The sequence below is a fragment of the Trichechus manatus genome, unplaced genomic scaffold, assembly GCF_000243295.1.
Source record: "Trichechus manatus latirostris isolate Lorelei unplaced genomic scaffold, TriManLat1.0 scaffold00004, whole genome shotgun sequence".
NCBI classification, from domain to species: Eukaryota; Metazoa; Chordata; class Mammalia; order Sirenia; family Trichechidae; genus Trichechus; species Trichechus manatus.
In genome coordinates, this window is record NW_004443940.1 from 33,073,678 (window position 1) to 33,091,459 (window position 17,782).

Genomic DNA, 17,782 nt, shown 5'->3' on the forward strand with positions numbered 1-17,782 from the left:
TGTCTGTGACTACTTCAGATTATCTGGCATATAACAGATGCATAATAGAGGGACAGTTAATATTTGGGTTGGAATTACTGGAGAGTTAATCAGTTGAACAAAGTTCTCAGTCCAGCCCTTTGGCTCTATTTGTTTGGTTCCTTTGTCCACCTTGCTCTTCCCTAAAAGGATGGCAGGGCCATATCGTTCACTTTGCTGACATATTTCTTCTGAACTCATTCCTTAGAATACATGCGTTTTCTAGCATCATATCAGACAGGATAGGCTGGGTTCCACTGTGATAACCAACAATCTCAAAATCTCAGTGGTTTAAATAACAAAGGTTTGTTTTTTTGTTTTTTCTTCTCATAATCCATGTCCGTCTTTGGTCACTCAGGGATCTGGGTTGACAGACTAGTCACCATCTTGAATATTATTTGCTGCTGTGCGCAAGAGTGAAGACAACTCTGAAGGATTTCACACGGCAGTTATAATTACACAGCCCGTAAATTACGCACGCGGATGACTCATTGAATGTTGTTAGTCACGTGCCCCCTCCCCTGTCGCCCTCAACCGTAAGGGGCCCAGGAAGTGCAGTCTCACAGTGTGACGGCAGGTAGAGAAAACAGGGAGTATTTTGTGAATTACCATAAGCATGTATACCATACTTTTGTAGTTTTGGCTGAAATTAGTACTTTGATTTTTAGTGCTTTTGGAGACCTTGAATGCCTTGATTTAAATTGAGGAATTAAAGTTCAGCTCCAAAACAGAGTCTGTTTGGGGAAAATGGCGTATACTCTAAACATGCCATCTAAACATAACAATAACAACAAAATAATGTGGTGGGGGTAGAGAATTTGCATTATTTATACATACAGGATCAGCATGGATTTTGTTTCTTCTGTAAACATAGTCTCAGAATTCCATATGAGTTAAGCACTTCTTAGGACTATTTCACATCACAGGTGTTATAATCTATATTCTAAATATTTAAATATTTTTAATTTAAATTTTGAGGTAGGTTAAAGTATATGGAATTTGCTTCCAGGGCAACATCCTCTCTGTAGCATCTCAGAGTTACGTGGTCAAAACGGAACTCTTGTTTTCTAGCCCCCTCCCCGTCAAATATGTTGTTCTTAGTGAAAGGTATCCCATTCGCTTAAGTCATCTTTGATGCCTCCTATTCCCTTGTCTCTACCAGTCTTAACCCCATTGGTGAGGGTCTCCAGAACATATCCCCAATCTGTCTACTCATCCTCATCTCTTCAGACACCCCAGATCACCCCCCATCTTTCCCTTGAATCACTGCAGTGACTTTCTCACCCATCTCCCCAAACAGCTTTTACTCTTACACTGCTGTGTCTATTCTCCACCAATTGGTAATCATTTCAAATTACAGATCAGATTATGTTACTCCCATGATTACAAACAGAGAGTGGCTTTCTCTTGCACTCAGAATTAAAACTGAATTTCAGATTGTGCATGATCTGACCTCTGGCTAATTCTCTGAATCTAGGCTCATTCTGCTTTAGATACATTTTCTGCTCATGAGTCTGTCAAGGTCATTCTCTCTCAGCACCTCACTGCTGTTTCCTCTTCCTGGCATGTTTTCCTCAGCTTTTTCAGATCATCATTAGTTATCAGCTCAGTTGGTATCAGAGAGGCCTTCCACGACCACGCTGTTTATAGAGGTGCTGCTCCCCCCCCCCACTCTTTCTCACATTACCACATTTTAATTTGTATAATACATATTACCCTCTAAGACATTATTTATTTATCTTCTTCCCCCTTCTAGAATGTAAGCTTCATGAGGACAGGGACCTTATCTGTGCTGTTCCTCATTATATCCCTAACACTCGGAATAATGCCTTGCCTTTAATAGGTGTTCAGTAAATATGTGTAGAGCAGATATAGTAGATCTCTTTTTGAGTCTGAAAATTCTTCATCCATAAAATGAAAGAGAGGAATGTGGCATGTTGGAGAAATCACTGAAACCCTTTGGACTTCATTGTTCTTTTCTGTAAAATGATGATGGTAGACTAGTTAATCCATGATCCTTAAGCTTCATTCTAGTTTTAGAATTCTGTGAATTCTAAGTACTTTACAGCATATCTAACAAAACATAATTAAGAGTGAATTACTTTTAAGGTTAATATGAAACATTTGCAAAATACTTCTGTATTGCTATGTAACACTTAGACAGCTAAGACATATTTTTCAAGATACTATTTTTTAGAACTTACTTTGAAATACATACACTGTAAAAAGTTGAATTGAGAAAAGTTCCATGATAGATATAGTTACAACAACGACCAAAAAAAACAAAGAAGAGTAACTGCTGAGGCTACAACCCAAAACCTCTTGGGATTTGGTTCCTTGCTTTGGAGGTTTAGGGTCATGGTTTCATGGGACATCCCAGTTAACTGGCCTGATAACATGTGTAGTGCTTCTGCTCTACTTCCTAGTTCCTCTGCTTGGTGCCTGGGGTCTTAAAAGCTTGCAGCTGACTGTCCAAGGCACTACAAGTGGCCTCTATTCACCTGGAACAACAGAGGAAGGAGAGTCGTGAGCAGGAGGAGGATATGGAATGTATGGCCAGTGGCCTTCATGAATAACTGCTGCTTTGCTGTGAGACCAGAAGAATTGGATGGTACCCAGCTACCATTATTGAACATTTTGATCAAAGATTCTTTAGAAGAATCCTGAACAAAAGGGGAAAATGCAGAACAGAATTTCAAATTCTGATGGACTCCAGGCTTTCTGGAGCCATGGAGGGTGGATGAACTCCTGACACTATTGCCCTGAGATAATCTTGAAACCTTAAACCAAAAACATTCTCTGAACTCTTCTTAAAACCAAACAATAGTCTAGCTTCACCAGTAAAGAATGTCTGCCTTGAGCATTATGCTCTTTTAAAAACTATCTATATCGGGTCAAAGTGACAGCAGCGAAGATTAGATAGGAACTTTGGGAGAAGCGACTTTATGTTATTGGGGGAGGAACAGCTCAGAAAGAGAGGGTGAGAATGGCTGTACAGCTTGAAGGACATGTTCAGTGTCACTGAACTGTACGTACAGAAACTGTTGAATTGGTGTATGTTTTGCTGTGTATATCCCCTACAACAACAAAATAAGTTAAAAAAGAAATACGAACAGTCGGCTCTACTATAACACAGCATATGCATTCCTGAAGATCACCACACTATGCAAAATTGTGCATTAATATGAGAAAAATGAGGTTAGCAGTACAACACTCAAAAACTTTGTCAGTTACATAAAAATAGATAAGAACCTAATCAAAATAGTGGCACAGTTTTTCACGTGTTCATTGGTTAAGAAATATACAAATACTACAGTACATATGGTACTGTACTTTGAAAAAGACCTCAGGTTTGTGGAAGTAGGCTTTAGAAGGGTTGCAGGTGGTAAGCTACTGTGAGGTTGCACAGGGCAGATGATCTGATGAAAAGCTGCCACACCAGATGTGGATGGGTGTGATGCAGAGCTTGCAGTGAACTGAGGTAGCTGGCAGATGTTTGCGGTGTGCATATTCTGTATTTCTACTTGGCTCACTTCAATTTTCTGAACTCAGTTCAGCTGGGTTCAGTTTTCTGCTTTCACCTACTAAGTATGAAATTCACATTATGCAAAAATTGTTCCTTACATATTAATCATGTCAGAACAAATTTTGTTTTCAAAACGACCATTATAGTAGAACTGACTATAATTTTAGATTTAAGAAGTTGCACAAATGGTACGAATGGTTCCCGTGTACCCTGACCCAGTTGCATTAAATGTAAACATTTGCATCACCATAGCACAGTGATCAAAACTGGGAAGTTGACATTGCTGCCTTGCCGTTATCTAACCTCAGACCTTACCGCGATTTTGTCATTTGTTTCATTATTATTTTTTTCCTGTTCCAAGATCCAACCTAGGATCCCGTATTTCATTTATTTGTCGTGTCTCCTTAGTTTCCCTAAGATGAGACAGTTCCTTATTCTTTCTTTGTCTTTCATGACTTGATCCTTCAAAGTTATTTTGGGTCATATTCCCCCAGTTTGGATTTGTCTGATGTTTCTTCCTGGTTAGACTGAGGTTATGCATTTTGGCAAGAATACCACAGGAGAGACGTTAGCCCTTACCAGGGGTTCACATAGCAGGCACGTGAAGTCAGTATGGAAGACATTAGTTTGTAAGATGTGTTTAGTGTTCCTAAGTTTTACTTGTCTAATAAGATTTACTGTTTACAGCCATTTGTTTTTAGTGTGAGGTTTAATGTCTTTAATTTGTATCAGTTTTTTGAAATTATTTTTTTCTTACGGGTAAGCCATGTGGAAGAGAATCACAGTATTACAGGTATGCCCTTGTATCCTTTGATTATTTCCCTTTCTGAAGCTTAGTATGTTTTGATCCCTCAATTACTTCCGTCAAATTGAGTGGGTATAATACTTGTGAAACAGTAGTATTTTTCTAAATTGTCTTTATGAAATCTTTTTACACAGTCACTATCATTGTTTTGTTTCAGTTTCAATAGTCATGGGGGTCCCCACAGTGAAGAGAGAAGTTAAGTCTTACCTCACAGAAACTCTTCATTCCCTTATCGATAATCTGTATCCTGAAGAGAAGTCGGACTGTGTTATAGTAGTCTTCATAGGAGAGGTAATGATTTAATTGCTATTTTATACCACATATAATCGATGAACCATAACTGAATATTTGAATATGCTTTTATAAGCATTTTTTTAATGTGATGAGTCAAGGTTAGGTAACCTAATAGTTTAATGTAAGTCTAACTTGTTTTGTTTCCCTTCGCCTCTCTCCTGCAGTTACAATTCAGAACTAGTGATGTTTTCAGTAAACCAAAAAAACCAAACCCACTGCCATTGAGTCAATTCTGACTCATAGCGACCGTATAGGACAGAGTAGAACTGCCCCCATAGTTTCCAAGGAGCGCCTGGTGGATTCAAACTGTGGACCTTATGGTTAGCAGCTGAGCTCTTAACCACTATGCCACCAGAGTTTCCATGTTTTCAATAGAGTAATATTATATACATAGTCTTTAAGAACAGTGAGTCTCTATTTCTAGCTCCAGGATGTAAATTTGCAGATTTGCACTGATGTTCCTTAGGAGTCTTGAAACCTGAGAAAGGTTTAGCCTAAGCCCACCAGGCGCTCTTTAGAAACCCTATGGGGCAGTTCTAGTCTGTCCTATAGGGTCCCTATGAGTCAGAATCGACTCGATGGCAGCGGGTTTGGGTTTTTTTTTTTTGTAAGTTGGGTGTTACCATCTGTTTATTCTCTCCACCCCTTTTTTGTACTCCCAAGACTCAACCATCATTATTATTAAAGGAGCCAAAAAGTCAAGTGAATGAGGAATATTATATTTCTTGTTGTGTTTTTTCAGTCTTCACCGAAGACCTAAGGAAAGAATAAATCTTGAGCAAGTTTTTCTTAAATCGTGAGAAACGTTCCCTAGAGCAAATATTTCCTTAATTATCATATAGAATTTTAGAATGGGAAAAGATGTAGGACTCCTGTGGTTCTGGTCCGCTGATTTCCAACTTTTCAGTCTTCCCCATCTTTTTTTAAATTTTAGAATGGGAAAGGATGTAGGACTCCTGTGGTTCTGGTCCGCTGATTTCCAACTTTTCAGTCTTCCCCATCTCTTTTTAAATGAACATAGTCTGAGTGTTTTCCTTAATAGAAAAGTAAACATATGCATATTGCTTAAGACAATTACAGAAATTTATAATGAAAAATTGCCTGTTATTCTACCACACAGATATAGGTGTTAGTAATTGAAATATATCTTAGAGAATTTTGCCTATGCTTTGTATACATATATAAATGGGATCATTCTAGGTATTTTTTAATATCATGGATATTTCTCCATGCTGAAAACAATAAATATCATTGCATCATCTTTTATGACTACAGAGCATTCCATTATATAATTTAAAAATAATTTATTTAATTGCTGATTGATAAACATTTAGCTGTTTCCAAATTTTTTCTGTTACTAGCAATACTGCAGTGAGCATTCCTATAAATAAATTGTTGTGGACTTGTATAGTTACTGACTTAAGATGAATTCCTAAGTATGGAATTGCTGGATCAGAGGCTATATGCATTAAAATGTTGGTATGTGGCCAAAATGCCCGACAAAAGTTGAACCAGTTGACCCACTTCCAGCAATCGGAGAGAGAGAGCTTGTTTCCCTGTCTCCATGCTCTATGAGGTAGCATTAGCCTTCAAAAATTTTTGCCAATTTTATGGGTAAAAATAATACATTGCTTGTAGTTAATTTGGATTTCTTTGCGAGTGGAATTGAATGTTGGTTTATATGTTCATTGAACATTTGTGTTTATAATTGTTTTTATAACCTTTGCACATTTTTTCACTTGTGATTTTTGATTTTAAGAAATTTTCATATATGAGAGGAAATAATCCTTCGATGTATTTTTTTTCCAGTTTGTCATTTGTATTAACTTTATTCGTGATGTTTTTGTCTTTCATAGAAGTTTTACATTTTAAATAATCAAATCTGTCAATCATATGTTAGGCACCAATATAGACTTTTAATTAGGTCTGTGATCCATCTTGGATCCATCCTGGTGGTGCAGTGGTTAAGAGCTCAGCTGCTAACCAAGAGGTCGGCAGTTTGAATCCATCAGCTGCTCTTTAGAAACTCTGTAGGGCAGTTATACTATGTCATTGAGGGTCACTATGAGTCAGAATCCACTCAATGGCAATGGGTTATGATCTGTCTTGAATTAATTTTTATTGTGATGTAAGGTAGTGTCAAAATTCATTGTTTTTCATATGTGTGTCCAGTTATCCCAGTACCATTTGTTGAAAACACTTCCCTTTCCCTCTTGGATTGCTTTGGTGCCTTTGTTGAAAATCCACTGACTGTTTAAGCGTAGGTCTTTTTCTGTTCTGTTTCATTGATCTGTGAGTTAATCTTTATGTCCTCTGCATTTCCATATACATTATGGAATCATTACAGTCATTTCTGATATTCGGTGTTGCTTCATGGAGGTAACCGCTTCAACTGGGTGTTTTTTTGTTTTTGTCTTTTAAATTAGTGGGAGATGTTTGGTTACAATTTTTCATCTGTCTTGTTGCTATATTTTAAAAACTTTTTTTGTTAAGTTTTGCTGTTCATTTCCTCCGTTTTATGTTTTTGTATAGTTGCTATGTTGGTTTCTTTTTTGTTAATCATCATTGAAGGAGATGGGATTTTTCCTAGACCACTGGTTTATAGGAGGATGAGGGGACAGAGGAGTGTTCCAGACTAGTTGGTTTTGGTTCTTTTAATCAAAGACTCTCTTTGCTGCTGCTTCCTGTAAACGTAGCTAGTCTGGCAGTTCTTCACATCACCTCTAGTTACTGAAAGCAAACTGGATCCCTTTTGAGCTTGAGAATTTTGGTTATTAATTTTAGTCTTACTGAAAATGAGTTTGAAGTTTGTGTGTGGTCCTCATTGATAATCATATATGATTTCAAGGAGGAGAAATGGGAAATACTGTCAGCATTGTGCTCCCACCTGAACTCTTAATGGTTTATCTTTCCTATTTAGGCAGTTTAGTGTGATTTCAGCCAGGGTTTAGTTACATGAATGTTTTTGAACCTCTTTCCATCCCAAACACCTGAGGACTACAATAGCCTCAGAAACAGCAGCTCTCACTCTAGCTGTGCTCTCATAATTACCTGTTGGTTATATTTTCCAGTAAAGGCAGAAGTACAGATTTCATTCTAAGTATTCTTTCATTCATTGAACAAGTATTTACTGAAGTACTAAAATGAGGGAGGAGATTAACAATCCATTAGACAATAGATCTTGCTTCCGGATTACAGACTAGCATTATATAGGAATATTTTTTTCCTGTACCATTGGTTGTCTATTTTTTTGATTTTTGAAAATACAATGTGACTTATGCATGCACACAGGTGAAGAGTCTAATAGTTCTACAAGGTTCATTATGCTGAACAGCAGACTGCTGTCCGCATTCTTCCCATTTTTCCTTCTCACTTCACTTTTTCGTTTCCTCCTCTTTTCCCTTTCCCCATTTGCTTCTCCTTTGAGATAAACACTTTGAGCTATTTTAGCTCTAGCTGGCTGGCCATCAAGTAAGTAGAAAAACTCCCTGTAAGATCATGGTAGGAAGTACTATGGTTTGGGAGTCTTGGTTGGTTTTACTATTCAGTCGCTGTTCTTTGATCTTTTCAAAGAACTAACTTTTGGTTTTATTGATTTTTCTCTATCATTTTTCTGTTTTCTATCATTAAGTTCCACTTTAATCTTTATAATTTCCTTCTTTCTCTTTTTTAGTTTGGTTTGCTCTTCTTTTTCTAGATTTTTAAGGTGAAGGCTTAGGTTATTGGTTAGACATCTTTCCTTCTTGTTTTCTAATACAGAAATTTAAAGCTATGAATTTCCCTCTAAGCACCACTTTAGCTACATCCCATAAATTTTGATACATTGTATTTTTATTTTCATTTAGCGCAAAGTACTTTCTAAATTTCCCTTGTAATTGATCCCTGACATATTTAGAAATGTATTGTTTAATTTCTAACTATTCGTGGATTTCCCAGATATTCTTCTATTCTTGACTTCTAATGAATTCTAGCTCCACTGGGGTCAGAGAGCACACGTTGTATGATTTCCATCCTTTCAGATTTATCAGTACTTGTTTATGGCCTAGCATATAGTTTATCCTGGAGAATGTTCCGTGTGTACCTGAAAAGAATGTGGATTCTGCTGTTGTTGCATGGAGTGTTCTACAGATGTCTGTTAGGTCACGTTGGTTGACAGTGTTGTTAGTCTTTTATATCCTTGATGATTTTCTGTCTAGTTGTTAGTTGCTTCTGTTGTTGATATTAAACTGCGTATTACTGTATTGGTACCTCAGTAGTATTTCTGTTGTTTGTAATCTTTCAGCAGTTAGATTTTAAGACATTTGTGCATTGATAATAAATCACACAAATGCCTATTGGGAAGAAATTGTATATGTCATATTCCATAAAATTTTCTGGTAATTTAACAAATACTTACTGAAAAAGTGAGTGGTGAACAGAACAAAGATTCTGCCCCAGAGAAGGAGAGATAAACAAACATGTACTATTTTTAGATGGTAGTAAATAATATGGAGAATGAATCAGAGTACACAGGAAAGGGAGTATGGGTTGCCAGGACATTTGTCCAAAGCCCTGAAGAATGTAGGGTTGAATGGTTCAAGGAGAGGAACAGCATGTGCCAAGACTGTGAGGTGAGAGCATTCCTTGGCACATTTTGTAAAATAGCAGGAGGCCTATGTGACTGGAGCAGAGAAGGTGAGGGAGTGAGTGGTAGGCAGTAGTCAGAGAAGGAGTAGGGTGGGCCAGATCACAAAGGACACTCTGGCCTATGATAAGGACTTTGCTTTTACTCTAAGTCAGGGCTTGGCAAACTTTTCTATAAAGCATGAGGTGGTAGATGTTTTATGCCTTGTGAGCCATACTGTAACATTGCTATACTCACAAGTTCTTCAATATAGTGAAGGACCGTTTGGAGCAGAGCACAGACCAGACACTTCTAATGGTGTGATCAACAGGCGTTTATTACTTACAGAATCAACAGGACAGGGATGAGTAGACATCACATATCATCATCAGCCTCTGTTCCCTGAAGTCTGGCTTCTATCCACAGGGTTAGATGGCATTTTCCCATACCCCAGTTCACATCTTGGGAGGAGAACACCTAAGTTCCTCTCTCTGAGGATTAAATACTAATTGGACAGCCATGTCTGTGTGCCAAATAGCATGTACAGAGAGCAGGTAGAAGAAGGGGCATTGACAGAGGGCATTAAAAGGTAACTGTTATGGATTGAATTGTGTGCTTGCAAAAATGTGTGTCAACTTGGCTAGGCCATGATTCCTGGTATTGTATGGTTGTCCACCATTTTGTGATCTGATGTAATTTTCCCATGTGTTGTAAATCCTAACCTCTATGATATTGATAAGGCAAAATTAAAAGTAGTTATGTTAATGAGGCAGGACACAATCTACAGGATTAGGTTGTATCTTGAGTCAATCTCTTTTGAGATATAAAAGAGAAGCAAGCAGAAAGGAGAGAGACCTCCTACCACCAACTAAGAAGAACCAGGAGCAGACTGTGTCCTTTGGACCTGGAGTCCCTGTGCTGAGAAGCTCCTAGACCAGGGGAGGATTGATGACAAGGACCTTTCCCCAGAACTGACAGAGAGAGAAAGCCCTGCCGGCGCCCTGAATTTGGATTTCTAGCCTCCTAAACTGTCAGAGAATAAATTTCTGTTTGTTAAAGCCATCCACTAGTGGTATTTCTGTTACAGCAGCACTAGATAACTAAGACAGTAACCAAAACCCATTGCCATTGAGTCGATCCCAACTCATAGCAACCCTATAGTACAGAGAAGAGCTGCCTCCTGGTGTTTCTAAGGCTGAAATCTTTACAGAAGCAGTCTACCACATCTTTCTCCCATGGAGTGGCTGGTGGGTTTGAACCACTAACCTTTTGGTTAGCAGCCGAGCGCTATAACCACTGCACCACCAGGGCCCCTTAACACCAAACCCATTGCCATTGAGTCAATTCCAACTCATAGTATATTCAACATTGACAATTGAAAATAATGAAAACTTAAAAATCTGCTTACTATGTTAGTAAGTACTCAGTGACAGGTAGTGGTACAATACTGAAGTGCAGTGCAGCAGAACAGTACGGAAAGGCAAACCATAAGTTGTTTGAGGATGTCATGTAATGCTTTCAAAAAGTGTTTTAGTCATCTTATTTAACTTTCGGTATTAAGGAGTTAAATAAAACTATAAAAACATAAATGTGAGTACACTGTTTTCCTTTCCCAGACAGATGTTGAGTACGTCCGCAGTGTTGTCGCCACCCTGGAGAGAGAGTAAGTTCCTCTTAACAATGGAAATGAAAGTAGTTTAGTTCCTATTGTTGCCTGGCTTTTTGCTGAAGGACAATGCCTTCCTTTATAGTTCATTTTTCTGTGGCGTTCAGTGTTCCTTGGGCCACCTATCTCGGCCTCCACTGTCATAAAGTAGGTGCGTGTATACCCGGTTATCGAATGGGGTACACTGGTGCGGTTTAATACAAGCCAGAAAAGACTTGAATTGTCAAATGTATGGAACATATCAAATAAGTCTTTAATCCTGAAGGCAGTGAATATATGGAAAGCTAGATGAAATTACTTAAAGCAGCCTTCTTACTCTGTTTACCAAGTAAAAATTGTTATGCTCTCAGGCATAGTCACGTAGCAGTTTCAAACTTCAGCGTTAAACTTTGTCTAAACTGTTGTTTCATTCTGCAAAGACTGAGTGCCCGCTCGCTGCGAGCAAGGCACACAGTAGTAATCGACAGAAAGCTCATAGGTTTCAGGCATGGAAATTTCTCCTTACATAGCCTTAGTAGTTATAATAGTGATATCATGAAAACTAGTCTTTGATATGATTTTCTTCATTGAGTTGTATCTGTTTTTGCCCCCACACAACCATATCTTTTACGTAAAAAGGAAAAATAAGAGAAGCAATAATTATTTGCCAACTATACACTTAATGTTAAAACCCGTGGGTGTTTTTTATATGCATAGTTTAAGATTAAGTTGTTCATCTGTTAAATTTTCCTCAAGTGCTGAATTTCTTGACAGTCTTTACTTATATAAGCACAGTTTAACATAAACAAACAGAAAAAAAACCAAACCCGTTGCTGTTGAGTCAATTCCAACTCATAGCGACCCTATAGGACAGAGTAGAACTGCTGCATAGGGTTTCCAAGGAGTGACTGGTGGATTCGAACTGCCGACCTTTTGCTTAGCAGGTGGGCTCTTAACCATTGTGCCACCAGGGCTCTCAGTTTAGCACAGACTCCTTAAATGAAGGAACAGGCAATAATTACTGGTCCCCCTTCCCATAGACCCCATGGGCAGGTCTGTAGGCTCATGCAGTGATTCTGTTGATGCACTTCTTCCTCAGTGTGCAGGAAAACTGAGCCTGGGGGATGGCACTGGGGGAAACTGCCATGACGCACCAAGATCATTTGGGCAGAGGTGGGTGGTTACACGGGTGTTTTGTGGCGATTTATAAATATAGAAAAAGGGAGAATGCAAATGTAATGGAAATTACATTTGAGTTTCTAAAGACGAATTTAAAAACTTAGAACAGGGTTTTCAACCTCGGCCCGATTGACATATTGGGCCAGATGATCCTTGGTTGTGAGGCGCTGTCCTGTGCATCACAGAATGCGCGGCAGGATCCCTGGCCTCTACCCACCAGACGTCCGTAGCGCCGCCTGCAGCTGTGTCCAGCAAGGTGTCTGCAGACATTGCTGAATGTCCCATGGGGGGAAGAATTGCCCCCAGATGGAAACACTAGTTCAGAGTATAGTCTATAACCCACACTTAAAGCTTCTTGAAAACTGAAAAACTTCTGTTTTTGCCTGGGTATGTGTATTTACTTATACACACACATACGCATTCGTTTGTTTGTTTTCTTCAATCCTTTATTTTCTGTGAGGCCTTGAGTTGTTTATTTTAAATTTGGATACTTTCTAGGAATGTAAGGCCTGCAATTGGCCAAGAAGAGTGGCATTTTAGAGGGTTTTTTTAAGCATTATTTTTTAAAAACTTGTGCTATCAGAATAACCTGTATTTTCTGGTAAATAAATGATGAGCTACTTCATTTAACACAGTGAATATCATATCCTGCTACAAATGATTACTGATAATGCTTTATGTTCAACACAGTAAGTTGAGCGTTAAGATAAATAAAATCCCACAGAACTTAAATAACTTAGCTAACCTTTCTCATGGTAGATTTTCTAAAGAAATCAGCTCTGGCCTGGTGGAAGTAATATCACCTCCTGAAAGCTACTACCCTGACCTGACAACCCTAAGGGAGACCTTTGGAGATTCAAAAGAAAGAGTACGGTGAGCAACGTGTTCTTTAAGTCCCTCTACCCTGTGAGTGTGATAAACGTAGTTCTTGTTTCTTGAAGCTTAAAAAAGGTTAGGATTGAATTTGATACAGAAGTCTAGGTAGTCTCCTTAAACTCAGAACAGTTTTCAAGGTATATTCCAGAGAAGTTTGCTAGTAGTATTTAAAGCGTTTAACTTAATTATGTTCTTCTAAACTGGCTTTTGAACCACTTCTCTTGTTCAACATTAGTCAATGTAGGCTACTAGGAACACACTGGAAGGACTTAGTGTTGTAAATTTTAATATAGTGTAATTCTTTTTTAAGCATTCTACACAAATTCATGAGTTTCTACCTGGACGCAAGGATTAGTCCGAGACACCAGAGCACTGGTCCCCAGAGTGTTAATTTCGGAAGCACTAGTTCCGTGACACATTAAGATGTGACTGAAAATAGGGCCTGTGGTCAAAGAAGTTGGAAATATTGGATTAAAACTTTTTTCAACATATGTCTTTACTGCTGGCTGTCTCAGTGCCCTTAATGTTCTACTGTGCGTCACTCTCCAGCAGGGGAGATGTGTGTAGTGTTTCCCAAACTGACACAACATCGGACTCCTTGTTTGCCTCAGGATATCTTGAGGATTGGTACTCTGGGGGAATGCACTTAGATAAAGCCTCTCGAGAGAAAAATGCATTCTCTTTGACTGTCTATGCTAAGTGTATATAAAGCATATATACACACACAATATACAGTATAAATACTTGAAGTTTCTACGTCTAATCTCGTTTCACTGAATTTGAGTCTGATTTCTCCCTTTTTGAAAATTTCTGTTTCAGATGGAGAACAAAACAAAACCTAGATTATTGTTTCCTAATGATGTTCGCTCAGGAAAAGGGCACATATTACATCCAGGTAAGTTGGGTTTCCCTTTACTGTTTCTCACGCTTTTAAAGAAAAAAGGAATATCAAGAATATACTTTCATTAAAACAGGAAGCTTTTGAAAGCACAGGCCTCTAGGAGCTGTAAGATCACAGCTGCAAGTCAGAGAGCAGAAGGAACCGTCCTAACCATTGAGAATGTGGGCGCCGAGGGAGGTCTCGTGCTCTGGGTCAGCAGGAGTGCCAGCTCTGCACTTACTGGGGTGACAGCATGCAGGCCACTTACCTCCTCCCCTCTCTCACCTGTTCCTCCGTCTTCCCTCTCATCCTCCCTCGCTCCTGTTAAAAGGAACTCAGATTTATTTGGCAAATTTGAAAGAAGGATTTCCTTACAATTTTTTAATGGCCTCATGGTAGGATAAAGTTTTTTGCTTTTTTAATACCATGTACAACTACGTTTATATTGAAGTTAGTAAAACTGACGCTTAGTTCCAATGGTCCAGTTTTTAGCAGTGTGGGCATAATACTATACGAGTAGAATAATTATATAGTGATAGGGTTTTTAAGCTAGTTAGGCAGGCAACAGCTTAAATAATTCTAGGAAGCTCTTATTTCTTTCAAATCTCATTCCTGTTAATGACTTAAGTTTAAATTCCACAATTGGAATTTCGTTTATTTAACCAAAGAGGCCTTTATCCCTTGTTCAAAATGCAAATATCCCCAAGACCTGTAGCACAATAAGCCTATCAGTTACTATATTTTACTATAAAGTTTATTAGATCCTTTCCTGAAAGGACGTTTTGTTGAGGGTGGCAAGAAGAAGCTCTGGGTCGCTGAGTCAGGAGGGGAAAGCAGCTGCTGGTAGGGGTTGGAGAGACGGGGAGGAAAGAAAAAAAAAGAAGCCTGATATCACATGGGAAGGCAGAGGGGGACAGACTTTGCCTCCTTTGACATTTTACGTGGGGCCAGCGCTACAAAACAAACAACAAAAACAAGCCGCCGGACCTGTTGCCTTTGAGTTGATCCCAACTCGTGCTGACCCCCCGTGATTCAGAGTAGAACTGCTCTCCATAGGGTTTTCAATGGCTGTAATATTATGAAAGTAGATTGCCAGGCCTTTCTTTCACGGTGCCACTGTATGGATTCAAACTACCTATATTTAGATGTATATTAACTCTTCCTTGGTTCACAGGATAGGAAATATACATGTTGAGCATAGTCAGGGCATATAACATTGAATATAATAGTGTACAAAAGTTTCACATACAAAACATAATATCCTAGATTTAGATAATACATTTCCTTTAAATATCTAAGAGAAGTCTTATTTTAATTTCAAAATAGTAAGGAAAACATTTTAGTTTAACATATCCCAAATATTATTATAGCTGAACTTTACTGTTCTGCTCTAGGGCCAGTATATAAATATTTACATTATGGTCAAAAATTTTACATAGATGATTTTAAGATGTAGTTAGATTGCTGTTAAAAATTGTTTTAAATTTCCCTCAGTGAAGAGAATTAATGGAACCTAAAAGCCTTTTAGTGGAGCACCAGAAGACTAAATATACAGGAATATAAGAAAAGGATGGGGTTAAGAAAGAGGATGGAAAGGACAACTTTTGCCAAGTGAGATAAGCATATCAGATGTTATAACAACAGCAGTGGCTGTGAACTAATGTTTATTGCGTGCTTACCACCTGTCAAGCATTGCTCTTCACAGTTTGTTCTTTATACTTATTAATCATGTAATACAACCATGTTTATGACTATAAGATCATACCATCTACACTGTCTTATAATCTGATTTGCTGTCACTTACTATAGACACCTTCATATGCCAGTAAGCCAGATTTGTATAATTTTTAATTACTTCTTGAAGTACCATTTTCCATGTATCGTAACTGTTATTGGTCATTTAGATTGCTTCCAGTTTTTCACTGTTACAAAGATGAATCCAACGAACATTCCTAAAGTTACCATATTTGCCCAAAAATTGTGACTCAGAGGGAGTTGCTTTATGTTTATATTCAAGCTTTACATGATCTCTCATATGGAATTCTCTCCGTGAGTTCATTTTGATCTACAGAGTATTGGTGGGAAAGACACATTAGCCCAAAAAGTCCTCCGTTTCATTCTAGTTTTGAATGTTTATAGATAACATACATTCGTTTACGTGTATCTGTGTATTTGTGTTTATAGATGTGTGTATATAATATTCCTCCTCTTTCTTACGCTACGTTCACATCCTGCAGAAAGTGTTTTGCATATCGCTTTTTCGCTTCCCTCTGTAAACTAGCAATCACTAATGAGATACGTTAGATTGTTTAAGGAGTGGCTTTTGCCATGATGAAACACGGGTATTAGAGAGGCACTTAGTTCCCTCAAACACCTGTACACCAATGTTCATAGAGGTTTTATGTGTAATAGCCCAAGACTGGAAGCAACGCAGATGCCCTTCAGCAGGTGAATGGTTAAACTGAGATCTAAGTCCACAGCGTGGAATACCGTGCTGTAGTAGGAAGGCAGGAACTGCTGATGCCCCCAACAGCTTGGATGGATCTCAGTGGAATTACTCTGAATGAAAAAAGCCAATCTCAAAAGATTATATGCTATATAATTCCATTTATACAGTACTGAAATGACAAAATGGTAGCAATGAGAACAGATTATATTGGTTGCTGGCAGTTAGGAAGGGAGGGAAGGGGAAAGGGAGGGAGGTGTCTGGATATGAATGTACATCAAAGTCCGTTTCCTGGTTGTGATATTGTTCTGTAGTTATGCAACGTGTCACCATTGGGGAAAACTGGGTGAGAGATACAGGATCTCTCTGCATTGTCTCTTACAACTCCCTGAGAGTCTACAATTATCTCAGAATAAAAATTTTTTTTTAAGTTAAACGGTTGCTGAGATGTGAGAGTGGAACAAATCAATTTTCTAAACTAATATGTGAAAATGTAATTTTAAATATGTGTGGTAAAAATTAGCATATTAAAATTTTGGTAGGTATTTGACTATTCCATTTACATCCCTACATATTTAAATCAGTCCCAAACTTGTTTTTGAATGTACTTATTGGGGAAAAAAAACTGCCAGCCTTTTGGTTAGCAGCCGAAATCTGAACCACTGTGCCACCAGAGCTCCAAAAAGTGGGATCCCGTTGCCATCGAGTCGATTCCGACTCATAGTGACCATATAGGACAGAGTAGACCTGCCCCATAGCGTTTCCAAGGAGTGGCCGATGCATTCAAACTGCTGACCTTTTGGTTAGCAGCCAAATACTTAACCATTGTACCACCAAAAACCAAACCCATTGCCGTCGAGTCGATTCTGACTCACAGCGACCCCTAAAAAGTGGGATAGGAACCTTATATATAGGTCTCCATATTCTGTATGTACATGCAGAAGGTGTCCAATGATACACATCCAAGTTTTAACATGGGTCACCTCAACTAGGAGGGTGGAAGGCAGAAAAAGCTGCTAGCTTTTTCTTTGACCTTCTGTTTGACTTTGTACATGTTTTACATCAACACAAGGAAAAATTTTAAAGGCCTACAACATTATTTTCCTTTGAAAAGAAAGGATAGCGGGCAGCATAGAAAGACCGAGACGGGGTGACCCGAAGAGCGGCGCTGTCGTCCCACGCTAAGGCTGTTAGCTGGTCTCCTTCAGCGTGCGCCCGAGGAGCGCGCTGTCATCGCACGCTAAGGCTGTGTTAGCTGGTCTCCTTCAGCGTGCGCCCGAGGAGCGCGCTGTCGTTCCCACGCTAAGGCTGTTAGCTGGTCTCCTTCAGCGTGCGCCCGAGGAGCGCGCTGTCGTCGCACGCTAAGGCTGTGTTAGCTGGTCTCCTTCAGCGTGCGACCGAGGAGCGCGCTGTCGTCCCACGCTAAGGCTGTGTTTGCTGGTCGTTCAGCGTGCGCCCGAGGAGCGCGCTGTCGTTCCCACGCTAAGGCTGTGTTTGCTGGTCGTTCAGC

At 38.9% G+C, this 17,782-nt stretch overlaps 1 protein-coding gene across 3 annotated transcripts in view; it reads left to right on the forward strand.

Moving 5' to 3' along the window:
• MGAT4A (alpha-1,3-mannosyl-glycoprotein 4-beta-N-acetylglucosaminyltransferase A) overlaps positions 1-17,782 on the forward strand; it is a 76,091-nt gene that overhangs the window by 37,062 nt on the left and 21,247 nt on the right. For all 3 annotated transcript variants that reach the window (XM_023734120.1, XM_023734116.1, XM_004369325.2), the window contains 4 exons: positions 4,507-4,640; positions 10,863-10,909; positions 12,830-12,943; positions 13,766-13,841. In XM_023734120.1, coding sequence (XP_023589888.1) covers positions 4,507-4,640; positions 10,863-10,909; positions 12,830-12,943; positions 13,766-13,841 — 371 coding nt within the window. The remainder of the gene's footprint in view (positions 1-4,506; positions 4,641-10,862; positions 10,910-12,829; positions 12,944-13,765; positions 13,842-17,782) is intronic.